This window comes from Ailuropoda melanoleuca, chromosome 7 (genome assembly GCF_002007445.2).
Source record: "Ailuropoda melanoleuca isolate Jingjing chromosome 7, ASM200744v2, whole genome shotgun sequence".
In the NCBI taxonomy this organism is placed as follows: Eukaryota; Metazoa; Chordata; class Mammalia; order Carnivora; family Ursidae; genus Ailuropoda; species Ailuropoda melanoleuca.
This window is the reverse complement of record NC_048224.1, coordinates 30,974,678-30,995,903: the sequence shown is the minus strand read 5'-3', so window position 1 is coordinate 30,995,903 and position 21,226 is coordinate 30,974,678. Positions and strand designations below refer to the sequence as shown.

At 38.5% G+C, this 21,226-nt stretch overlaps 1 protein-coding gene across 2 annotated transcripts in view; it reads right to left on the bottom strand.

The window, feature by feature from the left end:
* The window catches only part of PLPPR1 (phospholipid phosphatase related 1), a 252,822-nt gene that overhangs the window by 95,191 nt on the left and 136,405 nt on the right, over positions 1-21,226 (bottom strand). For both annotated transcript variants that reach the window (XM_034664211.1, XM_002926473.4), the window contains exon 2: positions 18,633-18,742. In XM_034664211.1, the coding sequence (XP_034520102.1) occupies positions 18,633-18,695 (63 nt within the window). In that variant the 5' untranslated portion in view covers positions 18,696-18,742. The remainder of the gene's footprint in view (positions 1-18,632; positions 18,743-21,226) is intronic.

The window sequence follows — 21,226 nt, the reverse complement described above, 5'->3', positions numbered from 1 at the left end:
TATTTGTCATGTCCAAAGGGAACTGTCAATGTGAACTTAAACATCAAAAAATAGGTGGAAATATAAAACACAATGCTTAAATGAATACCTGCCCCAAATAACAATGACCTTTGGGTGTGCATCCCATGCCTAGTGGCTATTTTCCTGTAGATGACAAAGAATTATCCATGATTTACTTCTATTTAGAAACAATTTCTGGCATTGACAAGCCTCTTTTTGGAAGAGATTTTTCAAAAACGTTTATCAGACGAGCTTCTCTAAAACAGTTTTTCTCCAAAGATGATCCACCTGCCAACTGCATTTAGAATCATGGGGGGGAACTGTTTAGAGTGTAGACTCCTAATTAACTATCTTCTCCAAATCTAATCTCCAAGGAGCTAGGAATCTACATTTCTAACCCTTCTAGTGAGACGTTTTAGAACCTAGAACCGCTGCACAAAGACCTTGAGGGTAAGGAAAGATAATTTCTAAAGAGAAACAATAATAAAACTATGGGGATCTATCTATCTATCTATCTATCTATCTATCTATCTATCTATCTATCATCTATCTATCTATCTATCTATCATCTATCTATCTATCATCTATCGAGAGACAGACAAACAATGGAAAATTAAAGTGTGAGAAACATAAGTACCTTAAAGGTTACAAAACTGGCACTGTAATTATTAAAATAAAATCCACAAGAAACCATAAAATGCTCGAGTTGGTTACCATATTTTTTCCCACCCCCAGCACATACACACACAGACCTTCTCTCCAAAAGGCAGAACCTAAACTTCTTTCAGAGACCCTGATAAAATTGAACACTACCCACTATCTGATTTTTGCTACACTAGAGTGATCTGGGGCGAGCACAGACTCCTACACTTAGGCGTCCCCAGTTATTAAAAAGTTCCAAAGTTGGATTTGACTCAAAGGTCTATTGGGATCTCAGACATTCCTACTAGCACAATAAGAAAATGTAGAGCCCTTTAGAGGAGGTAGAGAGCCTCAGAAAGCTGTTCAATACTTGCAGGGTCCTAAAGACCCAATCTGAAGTCTGGGCTGGTCTCCAGGGAGATGAACCAGTCCACACAATGGCAAAGCACTAACAGAAGGGCCTGGCCTTGGCTTTGCTTTCTCAGTACCTGGGAGGAGCAGCTGCTGAGTGCCCACAAACTTGGCTGGAACTCAAAACCAGAGCTAATAACACTCTGTATCCTCAGCTGAGCATCAGCCAAGCCTAGGCATTTCCCACCCAAGTGGGAAGATCAGAGCCAGGGATAATTAGGGGTAGTGCTAGTCTAGAATGTGAATCTTCTCTTTGACATATCTATCACAACATGATTTTTATCCTTATCTTGAAATACCTGATTTTCCTTATTTGTAGTGTGATGTAAAGTCGTTAAAGAGATGGGGTTGGGGCAGGTAAGCCCACAAATCCCCAGTGGGTTTGAGCTAGTTGTTACTACCCCTTACACGACACTCTACCTCTTGGGAACAGATGATAAAACCTTATATTTATTAGGATATGAAACCAACACTCAGGCTGAATCGTCAAAAACAAAACAAAACAAAAAACCTGCAAGGTTGATTTTTTTTTAATTTTAAGAGATAGTGAGTCTTTTTATACTAGCATAATTCTGCCAAGTTTATGAAGACAAATGGGAAATTAAGAGAAACTTGCGTCACACGGAGAAGCAACCTTGGGTTACTTTCATACATTTTCAACAGACGTTCCTCTCTATAGACCACTTAATCATGTCAGCCACAAGAAAAACAAGATATAATTCTCTTTATCAAATTCCTTTCCCTGTTCTGATCCTACATGGAAAATATATTCCCCTTTGTCAGTGGAAGAAGGAAACATGCACTTTCAGGGGAATATAATCATTTGGAAAGGATATATTCTGAATGCCATAAAAAATTGTGTTTTCATTTCTGGAGTAACTATGGAATAAATAGATACCTACAAATGTTACGGAAATAAATGTGTGTATTTGCACTTACATGTAAGTCTGTATTTTTTCTCTTAACCCCTACTTGATCTGCATAACAAATACAAGTCTCACTGCCTTATTTCATAGGATAATCTTGCTCAAAGTTGGAAGAAACCTTAGTGTTCAATCTGTGTATTTTACAGATCAGCAAAATGGGGCCTAGAAGTTTCAAAGGGATTTCTGCAAGACCACATGGCTACGAAGTCACACTAGAAGGGAGAAGAAAACCTCAACTCCCTGACTTCTGGCCTAGCACTGATTCCAAAGGACCATGAAGTCTTTATGCTCTAAGTCTCCACTGAGACCCCATAGAGCTTAGTTTAAGAAGTATAAAGAGTACTTTTTTTACTCCATCTGTAACACATACCAATAGTGTGACAAAGTTAGAAGAAAAACTGCCCTGCTGCTGCTTTTGTAAATGGCACCACTCCCAAATCATTCAGTCCCGAGAAAGCTGATGCTGCTGAAAATCTGTATCTGCAGAAGGTGAGTAAAAATCAACGATTTCAGGTTTTAGGGTCATTTGCTCTTTCTGAGAGCTCTTGGCAAATTCCATTTAATTCTGTACAATAAATTTTATTAAGCATTATAGCAGAGGTGGCCAAAGCCCTGCCCACAGTCCTTTAGTCCTCACTGTTTTCTTATAAAGTCACTCCCTGCCTGAGGGTTTTCTGAGGCGGAAGAGAGCACTGCCTGCACACAGGGCTGGCCAAAGCGCCCAGGAATCAATGCCCTTGCATTAAACCTCAAACAACGATGCAGCTACCATAGGATGAATACTGCAACTTTCTCCCTCCTTATGGGGAACCCTGAGGCATATTCCAGGCAACCTTCCAGAAGTTTCCAACAGCACCGAACCCCGGGTCTCCACATTGGCACCTGCTCTTCACTGCACCCTCTATTAGTTTCACTCCTTCGCCATTTCCCTGCTCTCTACATGTACTTTCAAATTACTTGCACTCAAATCTTTGTTTTTGAGTCTGTTTCTGGAGGAATCCAACCTAAGACAAGCATATATTCTGATCAAAACATTTTTCTATAAAAGATATCAAGAAATAGGAAAGTAAAAAAGATATCATCCTTGCCCTTCAGAGAATGTTAAGACTTCTACATACACAACCCCACAGGAAAGACGAGGAAAGACAGTCCTTTGGGAGGAAATTAGAGATATATACAATAAAAATACATTCACTAATAAAATATTTGCACAATGAAAAGTGGAATTTGCCATTGAGAACTTCACATGAAATTCTCTGCAGCAGGAAAGAGGCAACAGCCTAAGTGGTGACATTACACACATCGAATGAACCACCAAAGTCCTGAGTTCACTTGGAACTAGTGTCAGAGAACTTGCCATTGCCCATACAGTGCAAGTGTGAAGGATCAGTCCAAAAGGAAAATGTTCATATAACCCAGCCTGTTTTTTAGGGGCAAGGAGAGGCATATAAACCCCCAAACTGGTTGGACAATGTGCACTGGCTATTTTGCATCTCGTGTTTAAAGAATGTCAAAATGATTTGTCTTTTTATTCAGTTCTGTGAAAGCAGACTAATTTCTGTAGAAAGCAAAAAAACAGTTGAATTTTGCACGTCATTAGGTTGACAAGTCAGTCATTTGAGTTTTCACTTGAGCTAGTGGCCATGCCAAAGTCAGCCTAATGTTCGCGGGTCACAGACAGTGGCAACAGAGAATTCTATAAATAACGCTCCTTCGGTCCAAGACAGTTACTGAACAAAGATGACAGAATAGAGCAAGTTAAATAAAAATATACGAAAAAAACCCTGAGAGCATTCCTGAACTGATAAAATGCTGGCTTTGTCATGGTGCACGCTTCTAGCTGGGTTGTCATGTGAGCTAATGAGTGGTGAGTAGCTACCTGCCGCCGTGTGCTAGGAGCCTTAAAAACTCTAGTTAATCCTTAAAACAACCTAGTGAAGCAGGCATTATTATTGTATTATTATTATTACTACTACCCTTTAATAGATGAGAAAACGGAAACTTGGAGATGTTCAGTAATTTGCTGAACGTGACACAGCTATTTTGTCAAACCTTCAAATCAAAACCTTTCCCAAAAATACCATGTTATCTTCCTTTAGAGCTGAAAAGAAAGACACCAAATTTCAGCTTCAAAGTGTTTGTCTTAGGAGATGCTAAGGATGCTTTTAAACAACTGTCAGCTGAGAGGAACTTATATTTTAGTAACATACTGTTGAAATTCTTAGTGAAATAACATGTACTTCCTGGGAAAATGAGTGTTTAAAATACCCCCACCCTTTTTCAGCTAACCAGTCTTTTTGTCTATTATCAAAAGAAAATTAATTCCTAAGTTATCTAAATTCCATGTGTATATACAAAATTAATATTCATCTCCAGAAAATCTGAAGATTTTTTTTTCCTCATGGAAAAGCTGCAGGATTTAATATCAAGTGATTGGCATTCTTTGGGAAGGATGTTGAACACATCAGATTTCATAGAAGGGTGAACACCCACACAGAAATGACAGCAGACAATGTAGGAAAAAATTGCCTAAATTGACTCAATTTTAATTGGGCAGATTTAATAAAATCTCCTTCATCAAATCTCTTTAAAAATTTTCTTAGCCCTCCATTCTTCAAGTCTTGTCCTCTAATTTGGAATAAAGTTTTTCTACTTCATATATATTCTCTGCCTTAGTTTGCATGACCCCTCCTCCCCCTGAAAGTGGATCTTGAGACAATGATGTGGGGGCAAGCAGAGTATTGGTGAAATGATCTCAGGAAGCAGGTGGGGGAGTGGGGAAGGGAACAGGGAAGGAAGCAGCGGGAGGGAGCAGGGGTGGGGAATTTGGGGGTGGGGGTAGGAAACCAAGGAAGGGAGGAAAGCCAATAAAGGTATATTAATGAGTAGGTTATTACTACAGGCAACTACAGGCACTTTCCCTTGCTGGAGACATCTCAGAGAGTATATCAGACTCCTTTCAAAATGGTCCCACTGAGGACAGTTCATCCACCATCACTCCTTCTTCACAGGTCAAGGGTAACTGGGAGTATCTCGGCAATTATGGCTACTCAACTTTTTAGGTCTAGCATGCTTCTACAGGTAGAGAATGGCGCCATCCAGACGACAGACAAGAGAGAAACTGCATGTTTGTTCAGGACTGTATGCTAGAGCCCTTGGGACGGATCTAGGACAAATGGGCAGGGTACTCCCAGCACCTGCTAAACTGGGTCTATCGGTGTGAACACACAAACTGCTTTATTGGTTGAACACACAAACTGCTTTATTTAGTTCTCAAACTTTACTGCACATAAGAATGACCTGAAAAACGGAGAAAAATGTGTATCTTTCACCTCTCTCCTCCATTCTGATTAAGATCAGTGGCTGGGTTCAGGAATCTGAATTTTAACTAGCACTCCAATCACTTCAAAGCAGGAGGTCCTCAGGCCACACTGAAGATACTGCACTAGTGAGGCCATCCCCATGTCAGCTAATCCGTGTCTCAGAGAGAAAAGTCTCTAACTTGGCTTTAGATGGACTTTACTTTCCTATGTCCCATTTTTTCAAATATAAGCTGTTGTTCATAAAGAGAATATAATGAGCATATGCATGGGTTAGCACTTCACAGGTCTAATTCTGGAAAACCACTTTAAATATGGATACATCCAAGTGATCATGGGTCAGCAGCAAAATGTTCAGATGCCCTTACATTAGAGAGACCATACTTTTCCAACACATGGCACGGTGAGCAGGAGTGAACCTATGAGGAAAACAGGGTGGAAGAGTTGACATAGGGACAGAAAATGAAGTCACTGTACTTACATATGCTGCTCAGGTATCTCAGGGAAAAACTATCTTCAAACCTCTACTATAGGAAACCAGCATCTAAACCAGTACTGCGTGGGGAAACTTCAAAGAGAGACCAATGGTTGAGACTGTCTTTTTCAAAGTTTCCTGGGTTACAATAAAGGGTGATACAGTAATTCTAAAGGACATTTTCTACACTCAGAAGTTTCACAACACTGCAGTCCCTTTCACATATTTCTAATCTATTACGTGTTAGGGAGCGTGGGCACTCCGGGCCCTAGGGCCATGACACCTGCTGGTCACTAAGGAGGCTAGTCTGGGGAGAGAGGGTGTCTATTGTAAATAGTGAAAACCTGAGCTCATGGCTCCTCTTTGCGGCACTAGGATCTCATCAACTTCCCTGCCATTTCATATCACCAGGGGAGGCATAAACTTAAAATATCCAGGAGCACTCTTGTTTCCCAAAACCCTGAGGATAAACTGCTTACTGTGGCCTGCGAGGTATCTCTCCACCTGGCCTCTGCCTGCCTCACCAGTCTCCTGTCACTACTTCCTGTCTTATCCTCTAAGCTCTAGCCTTAATAAAATTCTCGCAGCTCTTCACATTTTTGGCAGCTTTTCAGGTCTTGGCCCATGCCAAGCTGTCCCTCCCTCCCAGAGCACTCCTCCCACAAGCCTACTCCTTCACTTGAGTACTGCCTCACTAGTCTTTAGGTATTGGTGCAAAAGGATCTTCCTCTGGGATGTTTTCTTGACCCCTTCCAAAGGTGAGTCAGGGCATTTACAGAATTTGTGTAGGCTTTGGGCTCTACTCCTGGAGGTTCCTCCTCACATTGTAGTAAGTATATTAAGATAGACCACACATTATACATTATATAATTGTTCTTGTATAAAAATTATTTCCAAATGTTTATAGCTTCGGCTTTTGAAATCATTTGGCTGTGAATAACTAATTTGCTATTGATTATGACAGGGTCAAGAGTTACAGGTCTGGTTGCCAACTCAGTCACTAACCAGCTGTGTGATCTCAGATAAGTCACTTAACCTCTCTGAATCTCAGTTATCTTATCTGAAACAAGGGACATTTGCATAAGTGATCTTAATCCCTGTTTTGCACTAAGGGTTTATACCTTTATCATTAACCATGGGGAGAGACGTTTTAGGTGGTGGTGCATGGGGGTGGGAATGGGGCTTATATTTATTCCACTGATAAAACATGCACGAAAGAGCCTGAGAACCACGGGTGGACACTCTGGCCAGAACTCCCAGTTGAGCAGAAAAAAACAGTTCCATAAATATGTGTAGAAAAGACAGTTTTAAAACTGAAAATAAGATCATTATTTTATATAGTGAACAATTCCATATATCAACCTATAACCAGAAGGAAGAAATTCAGAGCACTCGAAGATATTTTCCTAAACAAGACCAATAATTAAAGCATGATTATAATTATTTATAGTTATGTCCCCTAAGGCTTGGTGTTGGTGAAATCCACATAGTATATGTTATAAAAAATAATCAAGTGTTAGAAAGAGCAACTCTCACTATTGTTTCAATTAATTCCATTCTGAGAAATGATGTGAGACTTTGGACTTTTTGTGAATATAAGGAATTTTCAAATTACAGAAGAAGTGGTAACCAGTTTCTATCTTTGTATAAAGAATTCTGTACTTTATACTACACATATCAATAACTTAGTGTAATCTTAAAAAGCAGTTATTTCATTTTTTCTGATGGAAAAAGTAAGTAGGTTCCATGAAAAAAAATATACATTTAATCCCAATGCCCAGAAATGAACACGGTTTTTTATGCATACCTCTTTTTTTTTTCCTGGGCATACAGTTATATAGGTACCCACACATATTTCCAGAAGGGCATCGTATTTTACATCTGGTCTGCAGTATCTGAATGGAGAGATTATCTGGCTGGAAGCTGCACTGTCCATTGCCATGACCCTACCACACCTGACACGTCTGAGAATTTAGTGAGGCTGACGGTCCCCAAAACCATGAATTAATCTGCATGGAGAAAACGGAAGGGAAGTTAGGGTTGAGGAGATGGGTGTGCCTGCCGTAGGTATTGGTCCTTCCACAAGTACATGGATTCACATCTGAGTCTGGTGAACAGAAGGGCTGTAGCCCAAAACGTAAGACCCAGCAGCAGCCCACTAATGCTCAGGTGATGAAATGAGATGGTGAGTTTGAGAGCAGGGCTCCTTCCCACCCTCAGTGTAGAGAACATAACAGTGGCTCAGATATCAGCATCCCCAGTGCAAACCATGTTAACAATGGCAGGGTGAGGCACCTGTATGTGGCTTCTTTGCTTAAGGAAATGGATACGCACCAGCCGGAGTGGATGTAAATTCTCTAGTTCTCTGGGTAACAAGAGCCAAAGGCTGCTTCATGAGCGCGGTTGGTAGCGAAGACTGGGGCTGCTGGAATACGCGGTTACCAGCTGTGAGCACCAGACAGTGCGATTTTGGTTCTTACTGATAATGTCACTGTCGTCTACGCTCACAGTCTGGTGAAGCCCAGGTAGACTCCGATTATATACTGTTTTGAACCTACACCCCTCTCACTCATCTTCTTATCTAATCTGAATATTTCTTCATGGCATTAAATATTTTTCTACAATATCATTTTTAGGGATGCAGTGTTGTACTTTCTGAATGGACAAAAATTTTTAAATCCCCCTGTAAGTTTAATAGTAGGGGCTTTCCTTTTCCACCATGCACAATTTTAATGGTAAATCATCTTGCACAAAATCTGTCACATCCATGATTATTTCTGTAGCACAGATTAAGAGTGTGCTTTTGGGGGGTCCCAAGGGGAATCAAAGTCTTGAAGATCTAGTGCACGGTGCCAAGCTGCTCTCCCTACAGACTGCTATTTTCTACTTCCTCCTCCTATAAGTGAGCATTCCTATAAATTATATTTTTATATGTGAGATAGGATCATCTCGCATTCTGATCTAAGGCAAACCACTGTAAATCAGGGACCACCTATAATACTCTTCAAGCTCTGAAAGAATGGCGGATTGTAGAAAGGGAAATTCACATTTCAACATTGCTGCATGTTTGAATTGTGGCCTCTGAATTTATCAGATAGAACTAACCATGTTAGTTCTCCACTGTAGAAGGTTCACTTCTTCTATCTGACTATGAGACCAATCATTATGCCTATACAGATGCAGTGGAAGGAACGTAAGGTAAAGTAATGTTAAATTAAAATCCCAACCTTAGAGTGCCTGGGTGGCTCAGTCGTTAAGCGTCTGCCTTTGGCTCAGGTCATGATCCCGGCATTCTGGGATTGAGTCCCGCATCGGGCTCCCTGCTCAGAGGGAAGCCTGCTTCTCCCTCTCCCACACCCCTGCTTGTGTTCCCTCTCTTGCTGCCTCTCTCTCTGTCAAATAAATAAAAATCTTTAAAAAAAAAACTCAACTTTAACACCTATTGGCAGTGTGGCCTTGAGCAAGCCAATTAACTTCTCTGTACCTCAGTTTCTTCATTTGAAATTTAAAATGTGAAGACATATCCCTATTGCATAGGGTCGATATTATCCTATTGATATTTTTCAGTACTCAATTCTCTAATAGAATATACCATGCAAACGTCAAATATGGTGTGTATTTAATGGTATCATAACAGTATTTTCATATTTAAAAAAATCTGAAATCTGTATAACTTAGATGTTGAGATATACAGAGAGTTGTGTGTTTCATTAGAATGCTGACAAGAGGAAAGTGGCTCTCATTCTGACCGCATCCCTGCCCTATTCAAAATCCTTCCATGATACTTTATAGCTACTAGCATTACCATTTTTAGATTACCAGTGAGACTGCACATCTTTTCTTACACTTATTAGAGATTTGTGTTTTTAGATTACCAGCGAGACTGCACATCTTTTCTTACACTTATTAGAGATTTGTATTTTCCCCCAGGGTCAGGTTGGGCATTTTATTATCTTTGAAAGGGCAGGTGAGTGAAGGAGTAGAACCAGTAGGGAAAACAGGAGGAGCTTATGGTGGGAGTGATTTCAGATAGAGGGGACTGGAAGGGTCCCAGGCACAGCTACTAGTCTTTCCTTTGGAGTCCAACCATCTGATTCCCCCCAGAACCATATCTCCTCCTCTCTTGATCTTTTGTCCTCTGGGGCCAGATCTAGTTTCTTAGTTCTAACTTCCCTTCCCTGATGGTAATTTATTTTAATGGGGCCCTTGATCCCCAAACATCCAATTTGAAACTCAATGCTGTAGAACTGAGGAACCCTCATTCAGTTGGAAGAGCACCTGAGGACAAAGATGAAGGGTGATGGCAACCATATCTTCTTTTTAAAATCAACACTGGTATTTTGATATTGCGAAAAATAAGAGATACCTAAATGTTGGCATTGTCCTTTTGTTCCATACAGCAAACACTAGTCAAAGTGGTGATTACATAAGAAAAAGTACAGGAAAGTACTTTGTAACTTATATTTGTCATTGCAATTTAAAAGACCAACAGATTTTTCATTGCTTTGTTTGAAACCTTATCCAGTAACATCTTAATATATATATATATATTAAAAACTTCATTCCCTTAAGCCCAGCAATGTTGCACATCTGGGGATTAAACTGCCATATTAAACTCTCTAAGGGTCAGGGTGTCTGTGTGTGTGTATGGTTAGCTTTACTTTTCATCTTTGTTGGTTTTGTATGTGTTTTACATTAGATAGGAGCTATTACTTTTAATTATTTTTATGCTAGCGTCTATTAACCACTTACTACTTGGCAAGTACTTTCAGGTGCATTGCCTCATATATTTCTCAAATAAATGCCCAAGAGGAAGTTTTTTTGTTTTTTTTTTTTGTTTGTTTTCATTTCACAGATGAAGCAACTGAGGTCCAAAGAAGCTGTCCGAGGCTATAGCAGCAGTAAGTGGCAGAGCTGAGATACAAACCCACTGCCTTTCATATCGACTTACTTTCTCTTTGTACCCTACCTATGCCCAAGGATAAGATTTTGATACTTTCTCCTTGGCAAGTTCTAGACGAGACTTAAATACAAAAATCTTAGTTGCAATCTGAGTCTCTGGAACAAGGGGGTCAGATCTGCTAAATCTTAGCACCTGCAAGTAAAGAGACGAAAGCAAGGCCAAGACTCACTCTTAAGTTCAAGGCACACAAAAGGAGAGAGGCCTAGAAACAGCACTCATGGTCCCAAAATGATAATGAGCAATGCCTTCACTTCTGGCCCCAAAGAAAGACACTCAGAATGATCAAGTTCTTGAAGGACTTCATGAGATTATTTATCTTCAGGCTGGCATTTACAACAGTCACCTGCTAGGTTCCAGCTGAGAAAAATGAGTTGTCAAAAACAGGCAATAAAAATCGCAAGTACAAGCAACCATCAAAAAGATAAAACTGTCACATCTGTACATATCAAGCAACAATTGCATTCATTATGTCCAAACTCCTGGTACTTAATATTGTCTGCCGAGGAAGCAAAGCTCCATTTAGAGTTTTGCTCTTAGCATGAATATATTTGAAAGAGACTTGACTGTTTGAGTTATTCATGATTTTACAGAGAATGCAATGAAACTGTCTTGAGAAGAATCCACTGGTATCAGGAAAGATTTGTCAAGAGGGATAGCTCAGGCCCAAAATATCTCCATATTTTGAAAAAGTACACTGATTGATTGGGGGGAAGCATGAGAGATCTTAGCACATGTCCTTATTTTTAGAGAAAAAATTATACTTCCAATTTGAGTGTGTTTTCCCCTCAGGGAAGTCCTCTTTTGTTGATCCTCAAGTGGGAGAGGTGTTGCTGAAATGACGAGAGAGAAAATGGGAGGGAAGGAAAGCAGGAAGACAGGAGAGGGGATCCGAAATATATTGAGAGACCAAGGGAGAGGAGGAGGTAAGGAAGGAGGAAGACAAGAAAAAAAAAAGGACTAAGGATGAAAATCGCACANTGGGTAGTAAGGAGGGCACGTATTGCATGGTGCACTGGGTGTTATACGCAACTAATGAAGCATCAAACTTTACATCAGAATCAGGGGATGTACTGTATGGTGATTAACATAATATAATAAAATAAAATTAATTATTAAAAAAAAAAGAAATTTTGTCGTGTNAAAAAAAAAAGGACTAAGGATGAAAATCGCACAGCAAATATTTGATTATTTTGATCACTATTTTTTACTTCTTAGGTAGTTCGTGGTAAGTACCTATATCCTCACCACAAATTCATATTATTGATTTCAAGGAGTAAAAATGAGGATGCAAAAGTAGATGTCCCCATGTTCACTTAAAAGTTATTAATTTCCTGCTCTTCTTGCTGCCTCTTCTTCAGCTTTTGTCTAGTTCAGCATTCACTGTTTCTCACTCACTCCAGTAGAACCAGATCTGGTAAGAGCTGAAAGCTGTGGGTTAGAAATTTTGTCGTGGACCATCTTGAATTTTAGTAATTCTGGATTTCACTCTTGGTGATAGGAAAGTTTATATTCTCGCCCTTAAAAATCACTATTCACTTGTCAGTGACATTGAAGAGGCTCTGGCCAGCGTGGCAAGTACACTTTAAGGATTAGCAGACATGGGGAGATGTCCAAAAGAGACATTTTCCCGAATTATCTAACACTCAAGGGCTTGGTTTCTGGAAGCACCTGTGTTGCCCATTACAAATCATGCTTCTCAAAGCACTCGGCTGCCCTCTCACTATTGATCCCCTCTCTTTCAGCCCATTATCTTCTATATGTACTCTCCTCATCTACAAACTTTGTTCTCTCTCCAGTGACATCTTAGTTCCTATTTGGTAACAGCGAGGGGTTACTCAGAGCAATGCTCTCCTGACTCGTTACCACCCGAGACCTTCCGCGCTGCATGCTGCTTGATCAGAGCATTTCTCTACCTCCAGTTCAGCATTCTGTATGGGTCCCAGGCAGCCTCTTCCTTGGTCATCACTTTTGAATTTTTAGAAGCTGACTGCTATCTACTCACCTCGCCAACTGCCCAAAGTAAAACATCTCCCAGTTAAAATTCTCTGTTCACATAGTTAAAATACCACCAAGAAAACGTACATCGGTGCTCCACTATGGACACTACGTGGCTCGCATTTCCATCCTCCATCCCTCACACACATGAAGCATGGCCCAGCAACCCTGGCTTTAAGAAATACTTGATGAGATACAAGTTACAGAAGCCTGGTTAGCATGTAGAGTATGCAAAAAGGGCAAAACACATAATGCCATGGGGGGAGGAATAGGCACTGAATAAGTGTTTAGTGAATGTACGCATTCATGGAACAAAGAGAAATGAAAACATTCCACTGCGAACATCTACAAGCAATGGCTTGCCTGTATTTTTATTCTTTTCATTCGTAAATGAGCTGAATTGAAAAGGGTACTGAAAATAAGAGTGGTAACCCAATAAACTGATGATATAGTGGACCTGGACTGGTGTAGAGAAAGGGGTACATGTCCAACTCAGTAACAAGATTTGGGTTTTCATGTCCATGGGGACAGGATGTGAGGACTGGAGTATAAAAGTTGGCATTCCTGAACCTTGCTTTTCACTCAGAGAAAGAATGTTCTCTATAAATCCACCTGCTGAAATGGGAAGACTACAAGGAAGGTGAACTTCAGCTAATTATACTTTGGTATTGCCAAGTTTTGGTTCTGAATAGAGAAGCCTAAACCCAAGAGAAACATACATGCAAAAGCCCTCCTAAGAGATACTCTTAAAATCTAAGGCACGCGTGAATCCTATAGAAGAAGCAGGCTCTGCTAAACAATGAGCCAAAAAATCACAAAAATAAACAAGTAAACAATCCACCATGAACTAGAGATGGCAGATACAACATACAGGAGGATTAGAATACCAAGAATTTCAGAAAACAGAATAATCTGAAAGAATATAAAAAACGAAAACGTAAGCATGGGGACACTATAAAAATAGGCAAGTTTTTGCACATAGAACTTCTAGAAATTAAAAAACAAGAGGGTTAAGAGACATGGAATACAGAAAGACAGAAGATTGTACATATTGAATAGAGAAAGAGAACATAGGGCACAGAGGAGCGAGAATATTTGCAGATATGATGCCTGAGACTTTTACAGAATTGATACAAACATGACTTTTCATACCCAAGATATAAAATAAGTTCTAGGCAATATAAAGTTCACACCTAGACATATACAAAATTACAGACCATCAAAGGAAAGAGAAAAATGTCAAAGCTACTGGACAGAATGTGGATTACCTATTGAGAAAAGTAATAACAGTCTTCACAGAGGGAAATGGATTAACACTATGGAAATTCTGAGGGTGGAGAACAAACTGTTCAATTCAGAATTCACCTTTCCAGATTAATTATAATATAAAGACAATTTCAGGTAAATTTTATACAAATGCTTACAATTCAAAGACCCATGCTGAAAGTTCCATGAGGAAATTAAAGCCAGAAGGAAGGAGAGGAATAAAGGGAGGAATGGTGAGCAAAGAAAATGAGTATGTGGGTAAATTCAAAGGAGTCAGGACTGAAACATTAGTGAAAAAATTTAAGGAAGACATAAAAATCAAGAATGACACCCAAGATCGCAAAGTGATTTAAGAACATCATTGTTTAAGAGAAGCAAATAGCTATTGGTTAATCTTATTGTTTGTTATGTTTATACATTTAAAAGAGGAAGCTTTAAAAGAATAGGAGTCAGTCAGAGAAAGATAATACCATATGATTTTACTTATATCTGGAATTTAAGAAACAAAAGAGACGAACATAGGGATAAAAACAGTAACAGGTAAACCATAAGACAGACTTAACTCTAGAGAACAAACTGAGGGTTGATGGAGGGGAGGTGGCTGGGGCTGAGTTAAACGGGTGATGGGTATTATGAAGGGCACTTGTGATGAGCACTGGGTATTGTATGTAAGTGATGAATCACTGAATTCCCCTCCTGAAACTAATATTACACTGTATGTTAACTAACTGGAATTTAAATAAAAACTTGAAACAAACAAAATAAATAGAATCTATAATTTACAACATAAAGGGGAGGGTTAAAACAAATGAAGTAATCTCCTCTAGAAGGCAGAGAACAGGAAAAAAATAAGAAAAAAGGATGAAAGTCCATATTTATAACTCAATGCAGGAACCCTGATATATTCTCTTTAAAGTCAGCAATGAGGCATGGATGTCTTTTACTTCTGCCTCTATCCAACATTACATTGGAGGTCTTAACCAAAGCCAAAAAACTAGGAAAAAGTCATAATAATCAGAAAGGAAGGAACAAATCTGCTACTAATTGCAGATGATATGACTATCTGAAAAAAAAATCTAATATACAGACACACTCCTAAAACAAAGAGTTTAATGAAGTTTCCTAGAGTAAACAGATATAAAAATACTAATATTGTTCTTATACTGAAGCAAACAACTGGAAAATGTAATCATGCCCCAGAAATTCCACTGCTAGGTGTCAATCCAAGGGAAGCTCTTGCACATGGACATGGAGACTGAAAAAAAGAACGTTTTACGCAAAAGAAAGTTGCAAGAGTAAAATAAGTGTTAAGGAAACAACAACAACAACAAAAATCAAGCAAACTGTTCCTCACTAGGTGTATTCACACAATGAGATAAAATGCAACAATTTAAAAGGAATGCATTGCTGATCTGGATAAATTTCAGATGATCTGGGTAAATTTCAGAAGCAGAATGCTGAATGAAAAGGCAAGTTGCAAAAGGAAAGTTCAATATGGTATCATTTATGTAAAATCTCCCTAAGGTATGAATTATGAACATGTGGACATGTAGGGAAAATATGAAAATATGAATGAGAATCATGCAGGAGAATAAAGCCTCCAATTTCACAGATACAGTTCCTTCCAGGTCCAGGACAGGAGGACTTCTGCCATATTTGTAATGTTTTATTTTCCTTGAAAAAATACTTGAAGCACCTATGGCAAAATTTTAAGATTTGGTTTTGATGGTAGGTGCAGGGGTATCTGTTCTATTTTCTCTGTTTGAATTATTTCATAATTAAGAAGCAATAGTGAAAAGATATTCACTGATCAAATTGATATTTTAACCAAGTTATTTTTGACCAAGTTTTTGGATATTCCCATTTTAATACCTGGCATAATGTAGGTAAACAGTAAGTGTTTTTTTGTTTTGTTTTGTTCCTCCACCCCCAATTGGATCTCATTCAAAGTTTTGTTGCCCAATCTCAGAAGAAATATTTAAAAGTTTTTTTCTTAATTAAAAAAACTTAGGGTTGCCTGGGTGGCTCAGTCAGTTAAGCATCCGACTGTTGATTTCGGCTCACATCATGATCTCAGGGTCCTAAGATCAAGCCTGGCCTCAGGCTCCCCACTGGGCGTGGAGCCTACTTAAGATTCTCTCTTTTCCTTTCCCTCTGCCCCTCCCTGCCCAATCTTCCTTCCTTCCTTCCTTTCTTTCTTTCTTTCTTTCTTTCTTTCTTTCTTTCTTTCTTTCTTTCTTTTTCTTTCTTTTTACCTTTTGACCCCCTTTACCTATTTTTCCCACTCCCACCAACAACTAATCTGTTATATCTATCAACTTGGTGGGTTTTTTTTCTTTAATTCCACGTATAAGAGAGATCATACAGCATTTGTCTTCTCTGACTTATTTCACTTAGCATAATGCCCTTAAGTTCTGTCTATATTGTCATATATTGCAAGATTTCATTCTTTATAGCTGAATATTCCATTGTGTGTACACTCCACAATTTCTCTATCCATTCATCCACGGATGGACACTTGGGTTGTTATCATATTGTGGGTATTGTAAATAATGCGACAGTGTTTGACAGATGGAATACAGCAGAATCATGAAAGCCACCTTGAAATAGAACTCCTCCCCTCTCAATTTCTACTTTATTTTACTGTACTTCCTCTTTTTCCTTCTCTTGCCTATATCTAAGAGAAGTCACTGATGTATCTTTTTTTAAAAAAAATGTTTTAATTTAAATTCCAGTTCGTTAACGGACAGTGCAATACTAGGGAGTGCACTTGTGATGAGCACCAGGTGTTGTAAGTGTTGAATCACTAAATTGTACACCTGATGTACCTTTAACTTCCATGCAAAATAAAATTGACAATGCATTAAGAAAAAGAATAAACTATCTTTCCTCTCCCAGATTTTTATATTTATATTTATATTTGTTCCAGGTTAAGGCACAGAAAGACTGATTTATGTCTCTTTCTGCTTGCTCTACCAGTCAGCTCATCGTTCATATGTTAGAGGACTGAAAATCTTCAGAGATAGACCCTCCAGCAATAAATTAAACCTCTTACTTTGAGGTTTGGCTCCTGTTCAATTTTCAGGAAAATTTAAAATAAAATTGCTACTAGGAAGATAAAGATAATGACAGATGACTTATTCTCTAATTTCCCCAGCTTACTTTACAAATTTATTTTTCTTACAACAAAACAAAAAGGATTTTAACGTTGAAATACAGACACAGTGCCACAGGCTTCTCCCCTCTTTCCCATGAGCAGCATGAGAAAGGACTCTTTTGCCCTCATTATACTTTCAATATGAACAATAGTAACTAGAACCCATGATATACATAAGGTATAGTTATTGTCTGAATGGAATTATTCTTGGCCTTAGAAGCAAGAATAAAGGAAGTTAAAGGAAGAGTATTAGGTACAACAAGTTAAAGGGTCAAGTTAAAGGAAGAGTATTAAGAAATACGTGTTTCTGTTGAGAGATGAATTGTTTATCCTTTCAGAGATTCAACATAGTTTGAGTCTGTAAGTATCCTGACTTTTGTTAACATCTCTGTCCCAGGTTAATGTCCTATTTCCACCTAATTCTGCAATACAAGCAGGTTCACACATATCACCAGAAAATACATCAAGTAATATTTGTTCATCTAAACTACCAAAGGATGTCTGTAAGGTGAAACTCAAGGATCAGCCAAACATATATCTGGTCAAAAATCAGAATGCTCAAAATCACCCGACAGACTATACAGAAAGCTCAGGTTACTTCAAGAGGTAGAAGATAAAAATATCGTTGCGCTGATCCACAAGAGGTGTTTAAACACACAGGTACTGAAAGTACATTTTCGCTAATATAGTTCGTGGTTTACCTCAACTGTTGACTGTTTTCACATAGGTAATTAAGTGGATCAACATGCACGTTCCTCCCACATTCAGCCAAAAAGTTCCCATAACAAGAACATGCTACAGCTGGTCCTTGGACATCTTATTTTGAGATGGCCTGGAGTAGCTAGCTTTTTCTTTTTTTGCATCAGATCATTCTAGACTTCCTAAAATTTCCATGTCTTTGTCTCCTCTATAGCAAACGTTATAGAGAGGGAGGTACAGTGGGGAAGGGGTGTAAGAAGTTTAACCAAGAAGATGCTGGAGAAGCGTTTGTTGGTACAAACTTGGAGCAACTCAACAAAATCATTAATGACCAAAAGAAATTGCACATTACACAAGCTCTCAATATCCCACTAAAGAAAAATACCCCGGGGAAATAGTCAATTCTAAGATTTTTTTTTCTTTATTTGGGCTGCAAGGCAAAAGTACATCAACTAACATCATCTGTAAACCAACTGGTTTGTTGATTCCTGAAACATGATACTTATTTTTAAAAAACAATCTAAAATGCTGCATTCATAATTAATACACTCAAGTCACCACTGAAAATAAAAAGAATATAATAAAACACAATTATTCTGTACCCCATAGGTGAACCTTCTCATTCTATGGCTTCCCATTCAAGGAACATTTTGCATAATTTATTCTCTACCAATATTTGTGCTATCAAAATTTGTCAAATAACTCTACATTATAATCCAAGTTCTCAGCATCAAAATTACTATTACTCCAATTTGTCCGTAAAGGCAAACACACATACCTCAACAAATATAAAACACGGGATGATGGAATAACTTCGTTGAGTGTTGTTTCCTACAGCCATTTCTTACACCATGTAGCAAGGCTGCACCGTCTCCAACTGTCTCCAGGCTGAAACAGAAATAGGTAACCTGGTGTAAGAACCACATGTTTGGGGCGCCTGGGTGGCATAGAGGTTAAGCGTCTGCCTTCGGCTCAGGGAGTGATCCTGGCATTATGGGATCGAGCCCCACGTCAGGCTCCTCTGATATGAGCCTGCTTCTTCCTCTCCCACTCCCCCTGCTTGTGTTCCCTCTCTCGCTGGCTGTCTCTCTGTCGAATAAATAAATAAAATCTTTAAAAAAAAAAAAGAACCACATGTTTAGCAGTCCCTTGGGTCTTTATGTAAAAACATCAGCTGCTCTCCAGGTAAACAAGCTGTGGACAAACAATGCAAATAGTGATTTGTACAGTAGAGTCGGAGTAGCCATCATTCTAGGGAAAAGAAATGTAAATACTAGCCGTGAACAGTCTGAGAGTCTAAAGGACAGGTAGGGAGCCCCCCGTGCACAAAGCTACAGTGTAATTGCATGGAATTGCACGGTGTTTTACCCCAGCAGGCTGCCTCCATGCCACGAAAGGCCGTTTCTGCCACAACACTTGTTGTTGTCCATCCTTCATGGATCTCCTTGGTTTGCGCCTGATTCTTTTGTTTGTTTGTTTCTGTCCTTGTCTCTGCCTTGGAGCGGACATTTACTATTGAGGCACTAATCTCCAACTTCTTTTCCCTGCCTACTCTTGCCCTTGCTCCCTTGACTACACGGCTATTAACTATTTTGGAATAATACATCATTGATCCCTCTCACTGAGTTCCCTCAGCCCTGTGTGTGTGTGTGTGTGTGTGTGTGTGTGTGTCCCAAACACAAAACATTGACACCATAATAAAACCTCTTATTTTACAAGAATGGAGTAGCTAGGCAACAGTGGATTATTTTAAGTATTTGTTAGAATATCTGTCCAACTTTGAACCGAAAATACTCCTGCATTAGATTTTTTGTTGAAGAAAAATCAAAATTAACCAAACAACCAAGTAGAGGTTTTAGACTTTGATAAAACTTCCAAGGCCAGATGAAAAGAATTTTCCACTACACCTTTTATTCTCTATACAAAGCAACACTTAATGTGTTTTCCAATATCTGCTCTTTTTATTGTTTTTTGTCTCTTCTGCTTCCGTGTCGTACTTCCTCATAGTTGGTACAGGCTGTGGTATGAAGAGCAACAGAGAGGCTGCCAGTCCATGTAAAGGGCCGACTGCACTTTTCTTAAAGGTCATGAATTAATGTTTTTTTTAACTTATTTCTATCTTTAAGTCCCCTTTACCTTTTCTAGAATGAAACTTTACAAAACATTTCCTTCTTTTTTTCAGATACCAATTTCTCACTTGATTAAAACTTTTTCTGATGAAACTTAACATCAATGCATGGTATTAAGTCCACACCAATCACAGTGTTTGAATTATTTAAGTTTTAGGCAACTTAATTTTTTCAATTAAAATTGGATCTTATCGATTATAAAATAATACCCATTAATAAATCCATTTCTCCATTTTATTTTGGGATTTAGGAAGAATTATTTATTTATTTATTTATGCAATAAGAAAAGAATCCATATGTATGGGACGCATTGAGCTGATCCGGCAACCACTTCTTCTTTACATTTTACCCTCACTTAACCAAAATACCTGAGAATTTACTTATCAGTGTTTATGACTTAGAGTCTTTCTGTTTGCACCAACTAAATACAGTGCCATATATCTGAAAAGAAAATTAACTTTTAATCACCTCAAGGTAAGAATGGGCACCAGAAAAAGCAAAGGCATCAGGACCTAGTATTTTAGATGGTTTCTCCAGATGATTAAGAAAAAATAACAATGAAACATAGACTATAAGGCAAGCTTTGGGGTATTATATAAAATTCTCCTTTATCTTCACTCTTCTGGCCCCAAATACAACCCAGTTTTTTACATGCATACAGAGATATTATACAAACATGCATATAATCATTAACTATATTGAGGCATACTTTACATATCATATAATTTCACCCATCTCAAGGATACAATTCAATGCTATTTTAGTAAATTTACCAAGTTGTGCAATTGTCACCATAAAACAATTTTAGCACTTTTTCTCACCCCAAAAAGAATCCTCCTCCTCACCAACAGCTCCCTGACCACGCTACCACTCCTCTAGCCACGTCAACCACTAATCTACTTTCTGTCTCTACAAGTTTGCCTTTTCTGGATTCAAATAGAGTTATACAATATATGGTTTCTTGACCTAGATTCTTTGACTTAGCACAATGTTTTTGAGGTTTATTCATGTCATAATGCATATATCAGTAATTTTTTTCCTTTTTATTGGTGAATAGTATTCCATTGTATTATCTATAGCACCTTCACCAATTTGTGGAAATGTGGATTGTTTCCAATTTTTGCTGAATCCAGTATTAGGTAGTGCCCAATATTGTGGGTAATGATGCTAAGAATATCTGTGTATAAGTCTTATGTAGCTATATGTTTTCATTTCTCATAATTAGATACCAGGAGTGTAATTG